This window comes from Taeniopygia guttata, chromosome 2 (assembly GCF_048771995.1).
Source record: "Taeniopygia guttata chromosome 2, bTaeGut7.mat, whole genome shotgun sequence".
Lineage (NCBI taxonomy): Eukaryota > Metazoa > Chordata > Aves > Passeriformes > Estrildidae > Taeniopygia > Taeniopygia guttata.
The window spans coordinates 86,497,991-86,512,792 of record NC_133026.1 but is presented as its reverse complement, the minus strand read 5'-3'; the positions used below and the strand labels follow the sequence as shown (position 1 = coordinate 86,512,792).

General features: G+C 42.7%; 1 protein-coding gene across 7 annotated transcripts in view; it reads left to right on the top strand.

Moving 5' to 3' along the window:
• The window catches only part of EPB41L4B (erythrocyte membrane protein band 4.1 like 4B), a 167,151-nt gene extending 159,555 nt beyond the window's left edge, over positions 1-7,596 (top strand). For 6 of the 7 annotated variants that reach the window (XM_041714660.2, XM_041714659.2, XM_041714661.2 and 3 more), the window contains 2 exons: positions 1,024-1,187; positions 2,773-7,596. In XM_041714660.2, coding sequence (XP_041570594.2) covers positions 1,024-1,187; positions 2,773-2,842 — 234 coding nt within the window. In that variant the 3' untranslated portion in view covers positions 2,843-7,596. Of the gene's footprint in view, positions 1-118; positions 991-1,023; positions 1,188-2,772 lie in introns of those variants that run through there. The other variant, XM_072924384.1, reaches the window with a different exon arrangement.
• The last annotated feature ends 7,206 nt before the right edge of the window (positions 7,597-14,802 follow it).

Sequence of the window (14,802 nt, the reverse complement as noted above, 5' to 3'; positions counted from 1 at the left end):
TGAATCACTTGCAGAGGGTTGCAGAATTTGAGAAATAATTAGACAAAAAAAAAAAAAAAGGTTGCTCTTGAAATAGCTGCTTTCTTATGATGGTCACTTTTCCTCCTCCCTGCCTTAGACTCTGAACCAGGTTCAGAAGAAATATTCACCAAGGAAGAAAGGTAGGATACAGATACCAGTAGGAGCATGTTTTAATGATCCTGACACACTGATAATTGCAGTTGCTCTGTATTCTTCCCAGGTCAGGGTCAGACATGCACCACAGGCACTAGCTGCTGTGGTTTGGCATAAAAAAATAGCCCAAGCCAAAAAGCAAATCAGGGCTGTTTGATTTTCAGGGATCCTCCCCTTCTGGTTGTAAAAATAGCCCTGTCTTTGCTATAATACTGTTGCGCTGAAATATCTCACCTAAAAGACAGGAGATGGTGGGTTGCTGTTTGTCTTAAAACTGCACTTCCAAAATTGCTTTAACATTGCCTTTCACTGGATACTGAAAGAATATTTCTCTTGAGGCATGTTTCAGTTAGCAAAAGTGGGAAAGAGATGGAGATTTTGAAACCTGGACTCCTAAAATCCCAGATTCCTAGCTGTTAACAAAACAGAGTAGTTAGAGGACCCACTAGCAAATTGTATAAGATTCCTGAAGAATATTCCAGAAATCTCATGTTGTCAACATTCTGCATAAGTTTTAGGGAAAATACAATGATGATAAGTGTCATTCTCCAAACTGATCATGTTTTTTACTTGAGTGCTGCCAGTCCCATATGTGTCATCTCACTCAGCGCATGTTGCAACCAGGCTGGTCCCTCAGGCCTCAAAAGAGGTGGCTGTGGAGCCTCTGCAGAGGCTGCACTGAGAGATTTTAGCCACAGCCTCCAATTTGTTCTCATTCTTAGTTGCTGTTACTGTGTGCTTGGCAATGAATTGGATAGTGAAGGATGGCGAGACCAGTAGAAGCTAATCTATAGTTTTTTCTTTCTCTTTGTGTGTATTCTTTTTTTGTTGTTATTGTTGTTGTTGTAGGCAGAATTTGCAGACAGCAAATTACAATGCTGTGGGGTGCAGTCATCTCCTAAGATTACGCTGGTGTCTCCATCACCTGTGCTGAGGTCTCTGGCAGAGACTATACCTACTCCAACAGTCCAGACAGTATATACGTCGCATAAGCCCATTTCGCTGGCAGACAGGTACTGTGCAGTTCTTTCACAGAAATATTATGATGTTTTCTGCATTAAAGGAATCAGCTTGATTTTCCTTTTTCTGTCATAATTGCCATAAAATGTCATTTTGTCTTATATTGAAAGATTTTTGCTTGACTACTTCAGAATAGGTAGATTATGTAAAGAAATATCTGTAACTGATATTTTCATGCTCTGACATAAAGAAAAGCCTGTCTTAATTAACTGCTGCAGCCAGAAGTGTACCATTTCTGTGACTAATGGCCTGGAGACAAAAAGGTTGTGCAGATTTTCCTCAGGCAAGTAATTTTGTCTGAACCACAGAAGTTTTGTTTTAATAACTGCTTTTACAATTTGTTTTTTGAGATTAGATGTTCATGGGTGAAACCTGAGTTTGAGAAATGTCTGTTATTTTAAATGAAAAACAGGCATGGCTTTTCTTTCTTGTTCCTCTTTTCTTTTTTTTCTCTTTTAGTTATGTCAAACTTGTCTTGTGATTTCTCAGAGAATCAACAAGATATACCACCTTTTTACAGACAGATTCTTTTCAGTTTTCTATTCTTTCATCCTACTGGCTTTGCATGCTGGCTTCTTATTTTAAAATTTCATCAAAGCTGAACTTCCCAAGCTGATAATTTACTGAATCTAAATGTAGCAATGGATATAGTCACTACTTCTGGATCACAAATAGTTCAAGGCTTGTGAAGAAAAAAGTATTTCTTTGATATCATAATGAATGAATCTCTTATGCTTTTGGATTCACAGTCGATTCCCATTTTTGGTTGTTAATTATTTTTTGCAGCTGGTTAATTGCACCTGCACACTTATTCAACATTGCTTACTCATCTAAAAAATTATCATTCCAGTGAAAAACTAGTTCTGAAGCTGTAGTGCTGAACTCAGCTTCTATTAGATGTTTCGTGCCCAAGTGGGTAATTCTTCCTCTGCTTGTACACGAATGGTCTGTAAGGTTTCTGCAATGCCATTTAAATCTCCAAACTATGTTACAATAGTGTGAGATACATAACTTTCAGAACAGCATGGTAAACAGTATCAGAAATGGAGTCACTAAACCAGGGCATTCCCAGGGTTACAAGTCCTCTGGGCTCCGGAGTGAATTGGTGAGAGCAAGGACCTCAGGCTCTGCTTATGGCATCCTGATACGTGCAGGACTGCGGTAAATTCAGCATAGCTATATATCTATGTATATAGATATCTCTCAATATTAGATCACAGCAAGGAGCAGAAGGCTGTAACAGCAGTCTGTCATAATGGCATTTGCTGTAGGGCTCCATTTTTAGAGTCCTTGTCCAGCTTCCTTTGAAATCAGTAGCCTTTAATGGGGGTTAGATGAAATTATAAACTGTTTTGCCATATGGATCTTTTTATATCCTTCTTATTGCCTCTGTTTGCTCATCAGAAATATCAAGCAATACTTGGTTTTGAATCAGCCATCAGTTATCAGCTTTTTCAATGAATTGACTCTGACCTTTTTTCCCCTCCTCTGGTATTTTGAAAATGTTAATTATTTTAAATTGAAATCTGAGACTTATTGTTGTTCCCATAATTGGCTGTTTGTGCATTAATTACACAGTGCTGAGACTCTGAGGCGTGAACTTGAGAGAGAGAAAATGATGAAAAGACTCTTGATGACAGAATTATGAAATTCGCACTTCCGTCAGATGGAGAATGGATTGGGGCCTTTCATGTGCCTTCTGTCTGTTTACATTCCTCTGCTTCTGTGTACTCAACATAATGCATCGGGAAAATGTGTGATATTCCTGGCTCGCCTGGATTCACCACGGTTGGTTAAAATTACGTCTTGGCTAGACTTTAACTTGAAGGAGTTCCTTTATTCATTTGCTGCTGGGAAATAAACCTTCAATCCTTTCTCTCTCCCGAGATTTTATACTATTAACACAATTAATTTCTGGTTTGGTTTTGGTAAATCTAGGGCAAAAAGGATCAGCAAGGAGCATACTGATTTCTATTGGGAAACACTGTTCTGTACATATGTTAATAAGTGCACAGAAATTAATGTTATGCAGAATATTTTGATAGTAACATAGAAACTATGTCATTTTGTACAACTGAAAATTGCAATGAGCTACTGCTATTTGTTAAGAGAACCATTTTTAAAGCAGAAGAATGATTATTACATCCTAACCCCAGGACTGTTAGTCTCCACAGAATAAATGGCTGTCTTATTAAATTCCTAACCTTAACCTTCCCTCAGAGATATAAATAGCGGCAAGTGGGAGACACATCCCACCATACAGATATACACACCCAATACTCCCTATAGTTTATCACCTTGACCTAAACTTTCAACAAAATCCTACCGTATTTCCATTAATGGGTAAAAAAGATCCATTGTTTAAAGTAATTTGCTACTGACTTTCTAGCTTGATACTGACTTTTTTAAAGCAAGTAAGGAGCTTTACCTTCTCCAGTTTGCCTAGGCTTTAAGGCTAGCCCATGCTTAGACGTCTTCTGCCCCCACACTGAAGGTTGCAGAGCCTCAGCGGTATGGACATAGCTCACATAAGGAGAATTTTTTCCTTCCTGGGTAAAAAGCCACCTTCCTTACTGACATGAGTTGACTGGTCCCCTCCAAGAACAAGAACAACGATCGTTTAAGGCGTAGCTGTTCCTATACCCATATTTTTAACTTTACTAACCAGCATGTATGTCCCAGCAAACCTGTGGAGGGCTATACTCCCCATTCACCTCCAACACCGAAGCAGCCTCTACATCCAGTGGAGCTATCTCAGGCATGAAATGGGGTGGGTAATCCAACACTAGCAGAGCTGCAGCCGTGGGAGGGAATTAATGGTATACAGGTAAAGCTATCAACTATCTCCTAGGGAAAAAAAGGTCTCTGTTTACCCTTGTTCAGTAGTGCAGGGTCATGTAGAAAACTAACAATATCTGACTGTCAGCTACAAGGTATTCTTTCAACAGGAAAGCTTTTGTGCATTTTGTATGGCTGAAGATGTATATTTTTCTGTTTCTCTCTACACTATGTTCTCTTATTTGTATTAAGATAAAATATTGCCCTTCATTTGGCACTGATTACAATGGCTTTATCTCAGCTTAAGCAGTTTGTTCATGTGGAGGCTGGGAAGTGATTGCTGTGAGACTGGGTTTCCTTCAGAGTTAGTTTCTGCTGTTTTTCTAAAATGAGAGTTCTGGAGAGCTTTGTAAGACTGTGGATTGCAGTGTGAAGGTATAAAATGACTTGTCTATTTTATATTTGCTGGGACAAAAAAAAAAATAGCATTAGGCTTCCCATTTAAATCTACCAAACACAACACTTTCTGGTTGCCATAAACTGGGTCAAAATACATGGCACAACTGTGAGGTAGAAAATCACATTACAAAATTTAATCAAGTGGCACAACTTGAGCAGTGGGTACAAGGATCCACAAAACCACACCTGGACTGTAGATGTAAGAGCATTCCAGTGACTTTTCTGGGTAATCAGGTATGACTTGTATGCTGTCCACTTGCTAGTTGCAGTGCCAGGACACTTCTGTTCCTTTTGTTTTAATGCCCCACTCCATCAATCCAGGGTTCTTAAAAATTTATTAGGAAGATTAAATCCCTGTAAGGAAATTGGAAAGGAGGGGAAAATGCACAGACACAAAAGAATGCAATTTCCTATTACTTTTTTCTCACCACTTCCCAGAAGATATTGATGAGGGAGAGCAGCAGCACATTTTGCCTGTGTCCAAGGGAGAGTGAATGTTTTGAAGAACAAGTAAAAGAAAATTTTAACTAGAAATTCTGGCTTGGGAGAGGAAAACGAAGTAAGGTTGAGAATGGCAAAGTGCTGACTAGCTCAATCTAGTTTTCTGCCTGTAATGTTGTGTTTGAACTGGCAACAGTTTCACAAAGTCATTGTCAAGGGAAACCCAGAAAAAAAACCCAACCAAACAAACAGAAAAAAATCTGAACACACCTTTCAGTCATACTGACTGCAATGGAGTGGACTTTGGGAACCCCACAATATGCCTCCAGGTTTGGGGGAAAAACAGATCCATGTTAGGACTGTTTGGTCTCATAAAGCAAAAGCCTTTAGCAAAACTGAATGCCTGAGTCAGACTAGCCTACAAGATGTTCTGGCTCATAAACAGTCTATTAGTTTATTGTTTTTAATGCATCATTTTTGCTTCCATTGTATCAAATTTCTTCAGCTGAAATAGTCAGAACTGGAAAACCAGTAATGTGAACCAAGGTTACCTTATATGGCCAAGGCTTTATAGCTGAGGCATGCTCTGGGATAGCTGAAGAAGGGCAGAAGTTCCTCCTTCATTGGTTCCCACCAGGAGAAGAGAGAAAGGCAAATGTGGCTGCTTAGTTTTTGTGGGACATTTTCTACAGAACAACTCAAAGTATATCGCCTTGTTGTGTTTTAGTGTCTTATCCACTGGCTGCCACTGTTTCCTATTCTGCAGTCTAATGGAACTTTACTAAAACTGTTTTACTGATATCAAACTAAACTTATAACTGTGGAATGTCATCATCTTGTTCTTTCTTACTATGTACCTTCTTCAGCCATGCTTGAGCATCTCAGTTTTCACATCCTCTGAAGAAACACTTCTGCCTCACCTCTGGCTGGGAATTACAGTGTTAGGACACCTGTTACCCAAAAATGTTGTGAACAAGACAATAGCAACATGAACATATTGCAGAGGGGCAGATAGTGCAGATTTTCCCCTACAATTTAACTTTACAGGTGTTAAAGGATACTCTGCCTGAAGGTATGTCTATATAATAGTGCAGAAGTATCTGAGCTAGCTTTAAGCTTGCATATGTAGTTGTGGCAGCATGAAGCCCAGCACAGGCTATCATTATCATGTACATCGACATGTGTAAAGATAACGCATTTGAACAGCAGCCTTCTGAAGCATGGTCTCCAGAACTGGTGACAGTAAAGGGTGGCTGAAAGGATTTTGTCTCTTCAGCTCTCCTGAGAAAGGGTTCATCTCATCCAATATTAAAATGCCCAGCTCTCACCTGCTGAGCGATCAAAGGAACTGTCTTCCGGAGGTGCCTCTGACTTAAGTGTCTACCTTTATACTGATTAAAGTTAAGTGAGATGAATCCTGCCTTCCATCCCTCTGGCTAGGCTTACATTGCAAACCCTTGCTGACTCATCATCCAGGGCTCAGCTTCAAGGTACAATTTGTGGTCAGCCAAGCTCTGCCATCGAAAGCCTTGAGAATTAGGCGTAAATAAACTGCCAAATATATCCTTTTGTTAGAACAGCTTTTATCCCTTGTGGGATAACAGAGAGCTGGGATAACAACTTACAGCGACAAAAGTGCAGAGGCTTCGCTATAGTCATGCTCCAACTGGGAGTAGCTGGTTGATGAAATCTCCTGCTATAGCCACGCTGACAAAGCTAATCAGGGGTGGCCCCAGCTTTTTGCAGTGCCCCCAGTGATGCTCTGGCCCCGTCAGCAGAACCCAGCTTTTCAGCCTGAAGTCTCTAAGCAGCGGAATGCAATGTTGTCATGTTTGGGTGATTCCAGCAAAATTTATTGGCCATTTAAATAGCTATGCAAGGAGTTAAATATTTTCTCATTTTGCAGTCTCTTACGGAAGCCAACAAATTGTGCTTTGTTTTTTTGTGTGGCTCAGCTGTTTCCACTACTTTGTTTTAAAAAGAATAACTGAGTTTTCTTTAGAAATGTTGGTTGAGATTCGACACCTCTCTCAGATCCAATTGTGTGTGTACACTTTTCATGTTTCATAGACCCTGGAAGTGCAAAATTTGAAAATTAACTCCTCCAAAGTTTCAGTTCATGGCTTCACTTTCTTGCAACAGGATGCCTATGTGCCCATTTGAAACAGAGCTAGCAATGCAGTGAAATGTTTAATTGGAGGCAGCATCATGTTTTGTTTGAACTGTTTACAAATAGCCTTTGCTTTTATTTATTTTTTTTTTCTGAATACATTTCTGGTTCATTTGCTACAAAAAACTACTTGTAATTATGCAATGGAATATTTTTTTCCTTTTCTTTCTTTTTTTTTTTTTTAATGTCCTGATGTTCAAGGAGTTTGCAATAAATATACTGAGACTGATCTGTAATTGCATGTAAGATTAGCCTCACAACTGTGTTTTGTAAAGTTAAGTGCCGTAAAAGAAGCTATAGATGATGTGGAGAAGGAGGGAAGATATAGAGTAAGTGGAGGAGAAGGCTTCTTTGACAGCTGCAGCACTGAGTGGTGGGTAGCAGCTTTAAAACAAGACTGCTCACACCATTTTGTTTCACCTGAGTAGCAGCATGTATCATCAGAGAGTGTATGCTGGCATTTTGTTGAAAACATGCCTAAAGAGAAACTTTTACGGCTCCGCTGTTTACCTGTTCCTGTATTCATGCCTGCAATAAAAGAGATGAAAAATAAATCACAGAGTCTGAGCAATTTGTAGTCAAAGCAGTCAAACCCAGGAGGCAAGGGGCAACATGCCAATTAAAGGAAACATCTGCTTGCTAGGAAACTGTATCCACTATCATATAAAAAATTATAATGCAAAGAAAAAATGGAGAGATAATTTCTTCATAAAGCCCAGAGGGTTTTCTCCAGCTTAAAATTATAGTCTACTGTTGTGGTGTGCCAATCATCTGTGGGGTCATTAGATGGGGCACACTTTGCTGAATACCAGAGCCAGAAAAACACTGGCAGGATTAAGGTAGACAAACACACTACTTGGCAGGTTTTTGGGCTTTCGTCTAGGGCTCAAAAGGCAGCAAAAAGTATTACTAGCGTGGAAGGGGTGGGGAGGAATACTCCACACAGGGCTGAGAGACACCAGGTTGTTAAACTGCTCCGTAGAGGAAAATTTAAAACATACCCACCAAAAAAACCCAAAACAAACTAAGCCTGTTCACTGTATTTTTTTTCAAACACAATTAAAACATTTCACTCAGATTTTTGCCCTTGATTTTGCCTTTCTTTCAATGTCTAAATGAAAAGTTGCTTCAGAATGAAACATTTCCCTTTCCTTCTAAGATCTCTAAATCTCTAATTTAGAGGACATTTTGACATTAACTTTCCCAGTGCACTTAGGAAATTATATTGCAGCAATGTTCACCCCATTTTCTGAGGTTGCCAAAACTCTGTATTCAGAAGGAATCTGATCCCTACCATATTTCTCCATCTGGATCTTCTTCTATTTTTATTCTCTGTGTGGGGAAATCAGAGGAGCATCAGCTCAGCGTTCTTCCAACTCTGCTCAATTTATACCAAGAAAATTGATTATCCAGACAGCAAACCTAGTTAATTAATTCTCCTTAATAAAGATCTTTGCTAAAGAACAGTGTTCTGAGGTGCAGTGGAATTAAAAGCTGTGCACTAAAAGGTCGGCAAATACTCTTGTGGAATTTGGCTGCAATGGAGAAGCGTGGGGACTTCAGATGTAAATCTGAACAATCTTTTGGTTAATTATCAGATGACTGATCTGTGAGACTGAGTGTGAAGTCATTGAGATTAATTCTATATCTCTGGGGACATGCTTTCTCAAGCAGAAAACAGACTTTGCATACAGGCACTGTTGAACTGGGGCAGGGGCACCCAATAAGGCAATGGTTTCAGTCTGTGGTGCAAAAATCCTGTGGCAGCAAGAGGGTAGGAAGGCACCCATCAGGGTGCAGACACAGGCAAGGTGAGGGAACCCCAGCCCTCATGAAAGACAAAGGCCATGTCTTTGCCAAGCACAGTGAAGCCTTTGGGGCTGGTCAGCACTGGGCCCCATGCCCAAGTGCTACTTGACCTGAAGGGCAGCCCTGACCTGCAGCAAACCCTGAGTCATGTTTGTTGTGACCACATGTGCAGGAGGATACACCAGGGAATGAGGGAAATAAAAGACCAACTGTTGCCCTTTCCCAGCCATCCCAAGACAGGTTCATGGGAGCATCCCAGCTTCTGGTGTCAGATGAGGAGAGCAGACTTGCCCTTTTTGTGAGAAGCTGGAAATAGGAGCAGTTTAGCTGTGGCATCAGATGTGTTTGACAACCCTGACCATTACAACTACATTTATGTGCTGCCAGTAGCACAAACAGCCTGTGAGATGTCTCCTCACTAGTCTTTAGGGTCTGTGATGGTCAGGAAAATAGGGGAAAACAGCAACAAGAAGAAACAACAGCAAGAACAGCAAAAACCCGCACTGTCGCCTGTTGGGCAGCCTGATGGCAAACTACTACCTAAAACATTATTTGCCTTTTTACTTTATTTTAAAATTACAAATATAAAATTGCCTCATTACATAAGCAATATGCAATTAATACTAATTGTATTGGTTTTTAATTAGTATTTCTACAGTGTGTGTATTTGCTATATAATGCCAGAGAGTGCTCAGCTGTGTCATCAGAGTGGCATAAAAGCCACATGGATCTTTATTGTTTCATGCAGTGATTATTTTAGTTATTCAATCAGGGAACAAGTTAACCCTCTTGCATTGTTTTTCCTCTGCCTTTTATTAGCAAAATCATATGGAAATCCAAGAAAACCACAGCAAAAATTATTTTCTTAAAAGATATTTGGTTAGTCAGCTTAGCATCCCAGGGACTCCATGATGTGAAGAACTCAAATATGTTATTTTTTAAATTATCTGCCTTGCTGCTCTCAAAAACAACAACAAAAAAAATTATTTCTGTCATAATTGTCTCATGCTCTGCTGTGGCTGCTGGCCCTCTTCCAGAAATGCCAGGCTTAGCAAGGGCACAAGGTGGTTTGGCATGAGACAACAAAGATTGGGTGGAATTTTTTTGGAGGGAGGAATGCTAATAGCATCCAGCACTTCTGTCCTTCTTGGGGTGCATTTCTTGCTGTGGCTGACTCAACCTCTTCATTCTCCAAGGCGGGATGTGCACTGCCTTCCTGAGAGCTGAGCTATTTGCAGCTCCATGGCCACTCAGTGAGGGTTTGGGGCTACTGAGGCTGAGAGCTGGGGTGGTTGTGTATATAAGAGGCACCTATAAGAACTGGGGCTCTGAGGTTTTGGAGGCTGCTTTGTGAGGCCACGAGTAGATGCATGAGGCTCTGGGGAGAAAGGTCAGTGTGAGCTGCCCTCTACATGAGTGTGCAAAATTAGGGATTTAGTGGCAGAAGCATCATTGTGAGACTGATTACTCCTCCCGCCTGCAAACACATTTCAAACTTGTGCCCTCCAAAGCTGACCAAACCCCACTGAACTAATCTTTGCTCAAGGAACAGAGCAAGGTCTGCAGCAGAGCTGCAGCCGGTGCCTTTGGCAGCAGCCGTGCTTGCTCCGGATGAGGACGGCAGTGCCCTTGTCACACCGGCTCGCAGCTCCTTTGTGGCAAGGTAAGGATGACAGCCCCTGGGAAGCACTCCACCAAGGCTGCCAGCGTGTGAGGACAGGGACAGGAAGTGCTGTAGCTGACTTAGCTCTGCAGCCTGAGAGCGCTCCCCTTACTCCACTTCCAGCTCAACATGCCGAGGCTCAGTGTGAGCTCCTGACAACTTGCCCTGGCTATTGCGAGCCACTGGGAACAGAAGGTACCTCCTCTACTGACCTGCCTCACAGCCCCTTAGTGCCTTTCTATGCCACCCTGCCAATCCTTCTCCCTCCTCTGCTTGGCACTCACTCACAGACTGCTTCATGGGTGCCTGCTTCCTTTACCCTTTTGAGCACCCCTTCCACACAAAGCACCTCTGGCTTTGTTGACTTTCCAGTTGAAAATCTTTTGCCCTTTTGAAGGCCCTTGCCAACTCTTGCTTACCCTGACCCTCAGAAGGTGCTCCTCCATCTGCATTTTTCTACCTTTCCTCTGTCTCACTCATCTCTCACCTCTCCTTCTGCTGTCCTGGGTCCAGTGTCTAACAGGCGTTAAAGCACAACAGGTTTTCTTGCCAGCCAGGAAACCTCCGTGAGATGATCTTTCATTAGAGACCAGCTAGTGAGGGACTGCCATCATGCAGGGCTGCAGGAGCTCCCATGAAGTCCAGTAAATACCTGGGGTACACTGCTCAGCCTCAGTGACTCTCCTGCTTGCTGCATGGCACCAGAGAAGGATACAGAGGAGCAGTGTTAAAGAGAGGATATTATCATTTGCCCTACCCTTGAAGTGAGTGGTTTTGCTTTTGTATTTTGGATGGTTAATCCCCATTTTATCAGTGAGGCCTTAGTGAATGGAGATACACCAAAGAAGTGTGATAAAAGTCACCTTCCTTCCCTGGCTCCCTCCCTCTGTTTCTGTTTCCCTCCTTCTCCTTCCCTACTTCTCTTTCTCCTTCCCTTCCACCCACGCTTCTTCCCTTTTTCTCTCCTTTCTTTCTTCTTGCTTCAGTCAGGGTATTTTTGCAGCCTCTCTGTCCTCACCGTAATCCTACATGGTAGCAATAACCACCCTTTTACTCCTTCCTACCACTGAGATATTTGGCTTTGCTGCTCCGTTTTGCTGTGCTAAACTTTGAAGCACTGGAGAGAAATGGAGAATGTGGTAGAAGAGAGAGAGGTCTCCTTTCTTCACCCTCATTCTACCCTGTGGGATTTCTATCTCCCATTCTTCCCCAGCAAGGTGATTTAGGTTCCCTCTCTGGAAAAACTGGATTAGTGCAGTGACTTGAATCCCTGCACTGCCAATCCTCTGGCCCATCCTTGGTGTCTTGAAACATCTTCCCACACAAGAGTGGTCCCCAGCACAGCTGTGCTGTGGCCTGCCCAGCCCAGCAGACCCAGACACTGACCCTGCACTGCACCCCACAGATCCCATTACAGACTGGGGGAACCGAGCAATGAGTCTGGCAGAGAAAAACGTGCCATGGTGGGTCTCAGCTGCCTGCTCCTCAGAGGTGACACATCTCCTAGCTGTGTGCATTACCTACAAATTCAATGGCAAAAGGGCCAGGCTCCACTTTCTAGGGACACCCTTGTCCTGAACAAAATCTTTGTGAAGTGCTGTGGAGTCTCGGTGCCCAAGGGCCACCTCTGCCAATCCCAAACCACTGTTCCCACCAGCTTGCACACCCCGGCTGAACTGCTTGAAAAAAGCTCCTGCAGGACAGCTTTGCTTGCTTGAAAACCCTTCCAAAACATTGTATCCAACCCCCAAGGAGCTGGGGACAATAGGACATACAGGACTTGTTCCCTGCAGCTGTGGGTCAGCTATCTCGCTCAGTGGGCCTTAGGCATCCCTGTTCTGGCGCTGCTCTCTCCAGTGGGGACAGCCTGGAACAGCTCCAGGTCTGCTTTGTCACATCTAGTCCTAAGGTTCAGTTAGTGTTGTTTATGCTCATATTGTAACTGAAAGGAAAAAAAAAATTATGCTTTAGTAGGTCAAAGAGTGTGAAGAGATAAATGTAATTGCAATAAATGTAATTGCAGTAAATTCAATATATTGAAAGATGTTACCATTTAATTAAAAGTATATGAATTATGCATGTATCTCTTCCACAGCCTCACTGTGTGGGCTTGAGCAATAACTGAGTACATTCAGCTCTAGCTGCCACATGAAACCCACGGCTGCTTAATTTCTCCCTCACACACCTAACACTGCCAGCTGAACTTTTGCTAGGAGTAAACAATGATATACATGGGGGTTATTTGGAGTCACCTTTACCCTTCCATACTCTTGGGCACCTGAGAAGGGACATAAATCTTACCCCACCAGTTTCCCCCTGAGAGGATGGAGATTGCCTTTTGGGCAATTTTTACAATATCAGTTTTAAAAACCACATTTTTTTAGGGGTGCAGCAACAGATTGGACTACCCATACCATGGGCCTGTGCAGGCAGTAACATCCTGCAGTCTTGGGGCATAAAGTGTGTGTCCATGGGCTGGCTGAGAATTCCAGCAGGCAAGAATAGGACAGGAGAACAGGGCTTCTTGGTGGTGGAAAAATCACAGCACCTGCAGCTTCCCATGGCTGGCACTGCCACTCCCACCCTCAGGTGCTTAATGTCACCATCAGGTGCCTGGTGCTCAGCTTAGCTAAACTCCCACTTAGTGCAAGCCATTTCATTAATTTGGAAGAGTAATTTTTTACAAATGCTGTGCTGTCTTTCTGGGAACAGAAAATCTTCCCCATCGGGGCAGACTTGCCCTTTGCAACACTGCCAATTCCATCCTGGCAGACTGTGCCGAGGCTGCTGCCTTGTCATATCTTTGATTATCAAAGGAGGTGGAGTGAACTCTCATGAGGGAAAACAGATCCCATTAGTGTTTGTGGAAATTTCAAACTGGCTATTATGAAATTGAAACAGGAAACAAAGTGATTGGAGGAGGAGGGAGACACCTCTCCCTAATTTCTTAATAGAGGCCCATACATCTCCTTAGAGCTTGCAATAAATCAAGGCTCATTTTAACCAGATGTGCGCATTAATGAAATCTGAATCCAAATGTTCATCTCTAGCTAATTTACTGTTGATTTTTTCATAGTTTCCATGCCTTGTGGAAATGAGATTAAAGATTTTTTTGTTATTGTTAATTTTCATGCTTATACAAGCTCTGCCTTTTTTCTTGTAGGGAAATTTTGGCCTTGGTTCAGCAAGACACTCACATATGACCAGCTTCAGAGTGAGACTCGTCCCTGTGGCCTCCCTCCAAAATAGCCAGGAAAATTCAAACAGTTGCAGCAGAAGCACTTGCCTGTGCTGTGTGCTGTGCCAAGGCTTTAAACCACAAGATATTCTTACCAGGCACATTTGATAAGCTAGGCTTGGCTGTTTTCCTGCATGCTTTTCGGTTGATGACAAGAGTAATACATAATGAAGGCACAAAGCTGCAGCCTGCTCCGAAAAAGATAGCAGAGTTATTTTCTTCTCTGTGCCTGGCATGTCAGGGTGTGACAGATCCTCAGGGCTGAGCTTTGCCCGTTTGGCTTGCAGTGACTCAGGAAGTGCACAGATCTCATCCGCTGTGCCAGGGTGGAGACAGGATGTGGGGCAGAAGTCGTGGGGAAGAGGTTTGGCAAGGGAAGGACAGTTCAGCTAGAAGACAAAAGGAGTGCCTAGGGATGGAGGGATGGCTGTGAGAGTTAGGTGTCTTCAGGGTCCAGGCTTCAGGAGAACAAAGAGTCAAAAGCAGCTAAAGCCCAGAAAAGATTGTTTTCGCTTTGACATTTTGCTTGGATGCGTTATGGGGTGTGTTATGGGGTGTGTGCCCTGTTCCCTGCACTCTGAAGGCAGACAAAGCTGCCGAAAGGCAGAGAAGGACAGGAAGCTGTGATGGAGCTGTTGATTTTATTTGGTGGTGTCCCTCTCCTGGTTACATCTGTGTCTCATGTGCCAGTACCAGCCTGGGTCCACTGTGAATTCTGGTTCTTCTAAGTTTGAGGGTTCCTGCAGGTTGCATATGGATCTGGATACATGTCAAAAGGCTTTTAAGGATAGTCTGGGGATATAATTTTTAGCATTAAATAGATAATCAATATGAAGGTTGGATCATCCTCAAGTGAGGAAGAGGAGACATGGAGGGAAATCTGAGTATGTATTTCACAAACTGAGTCTGTGGGTTCTTCCCATGCAGACATGAGCCACATGAAAATGTGTCTGTGGCTCCTGGCCTGTGAAGACTGGGGTGATCCAGCTGTTTTCTTCCCTTTCCTCCTTGGAGCAAGAGCTATAGCATAGCAGCCGTGTCTGCTTTCCA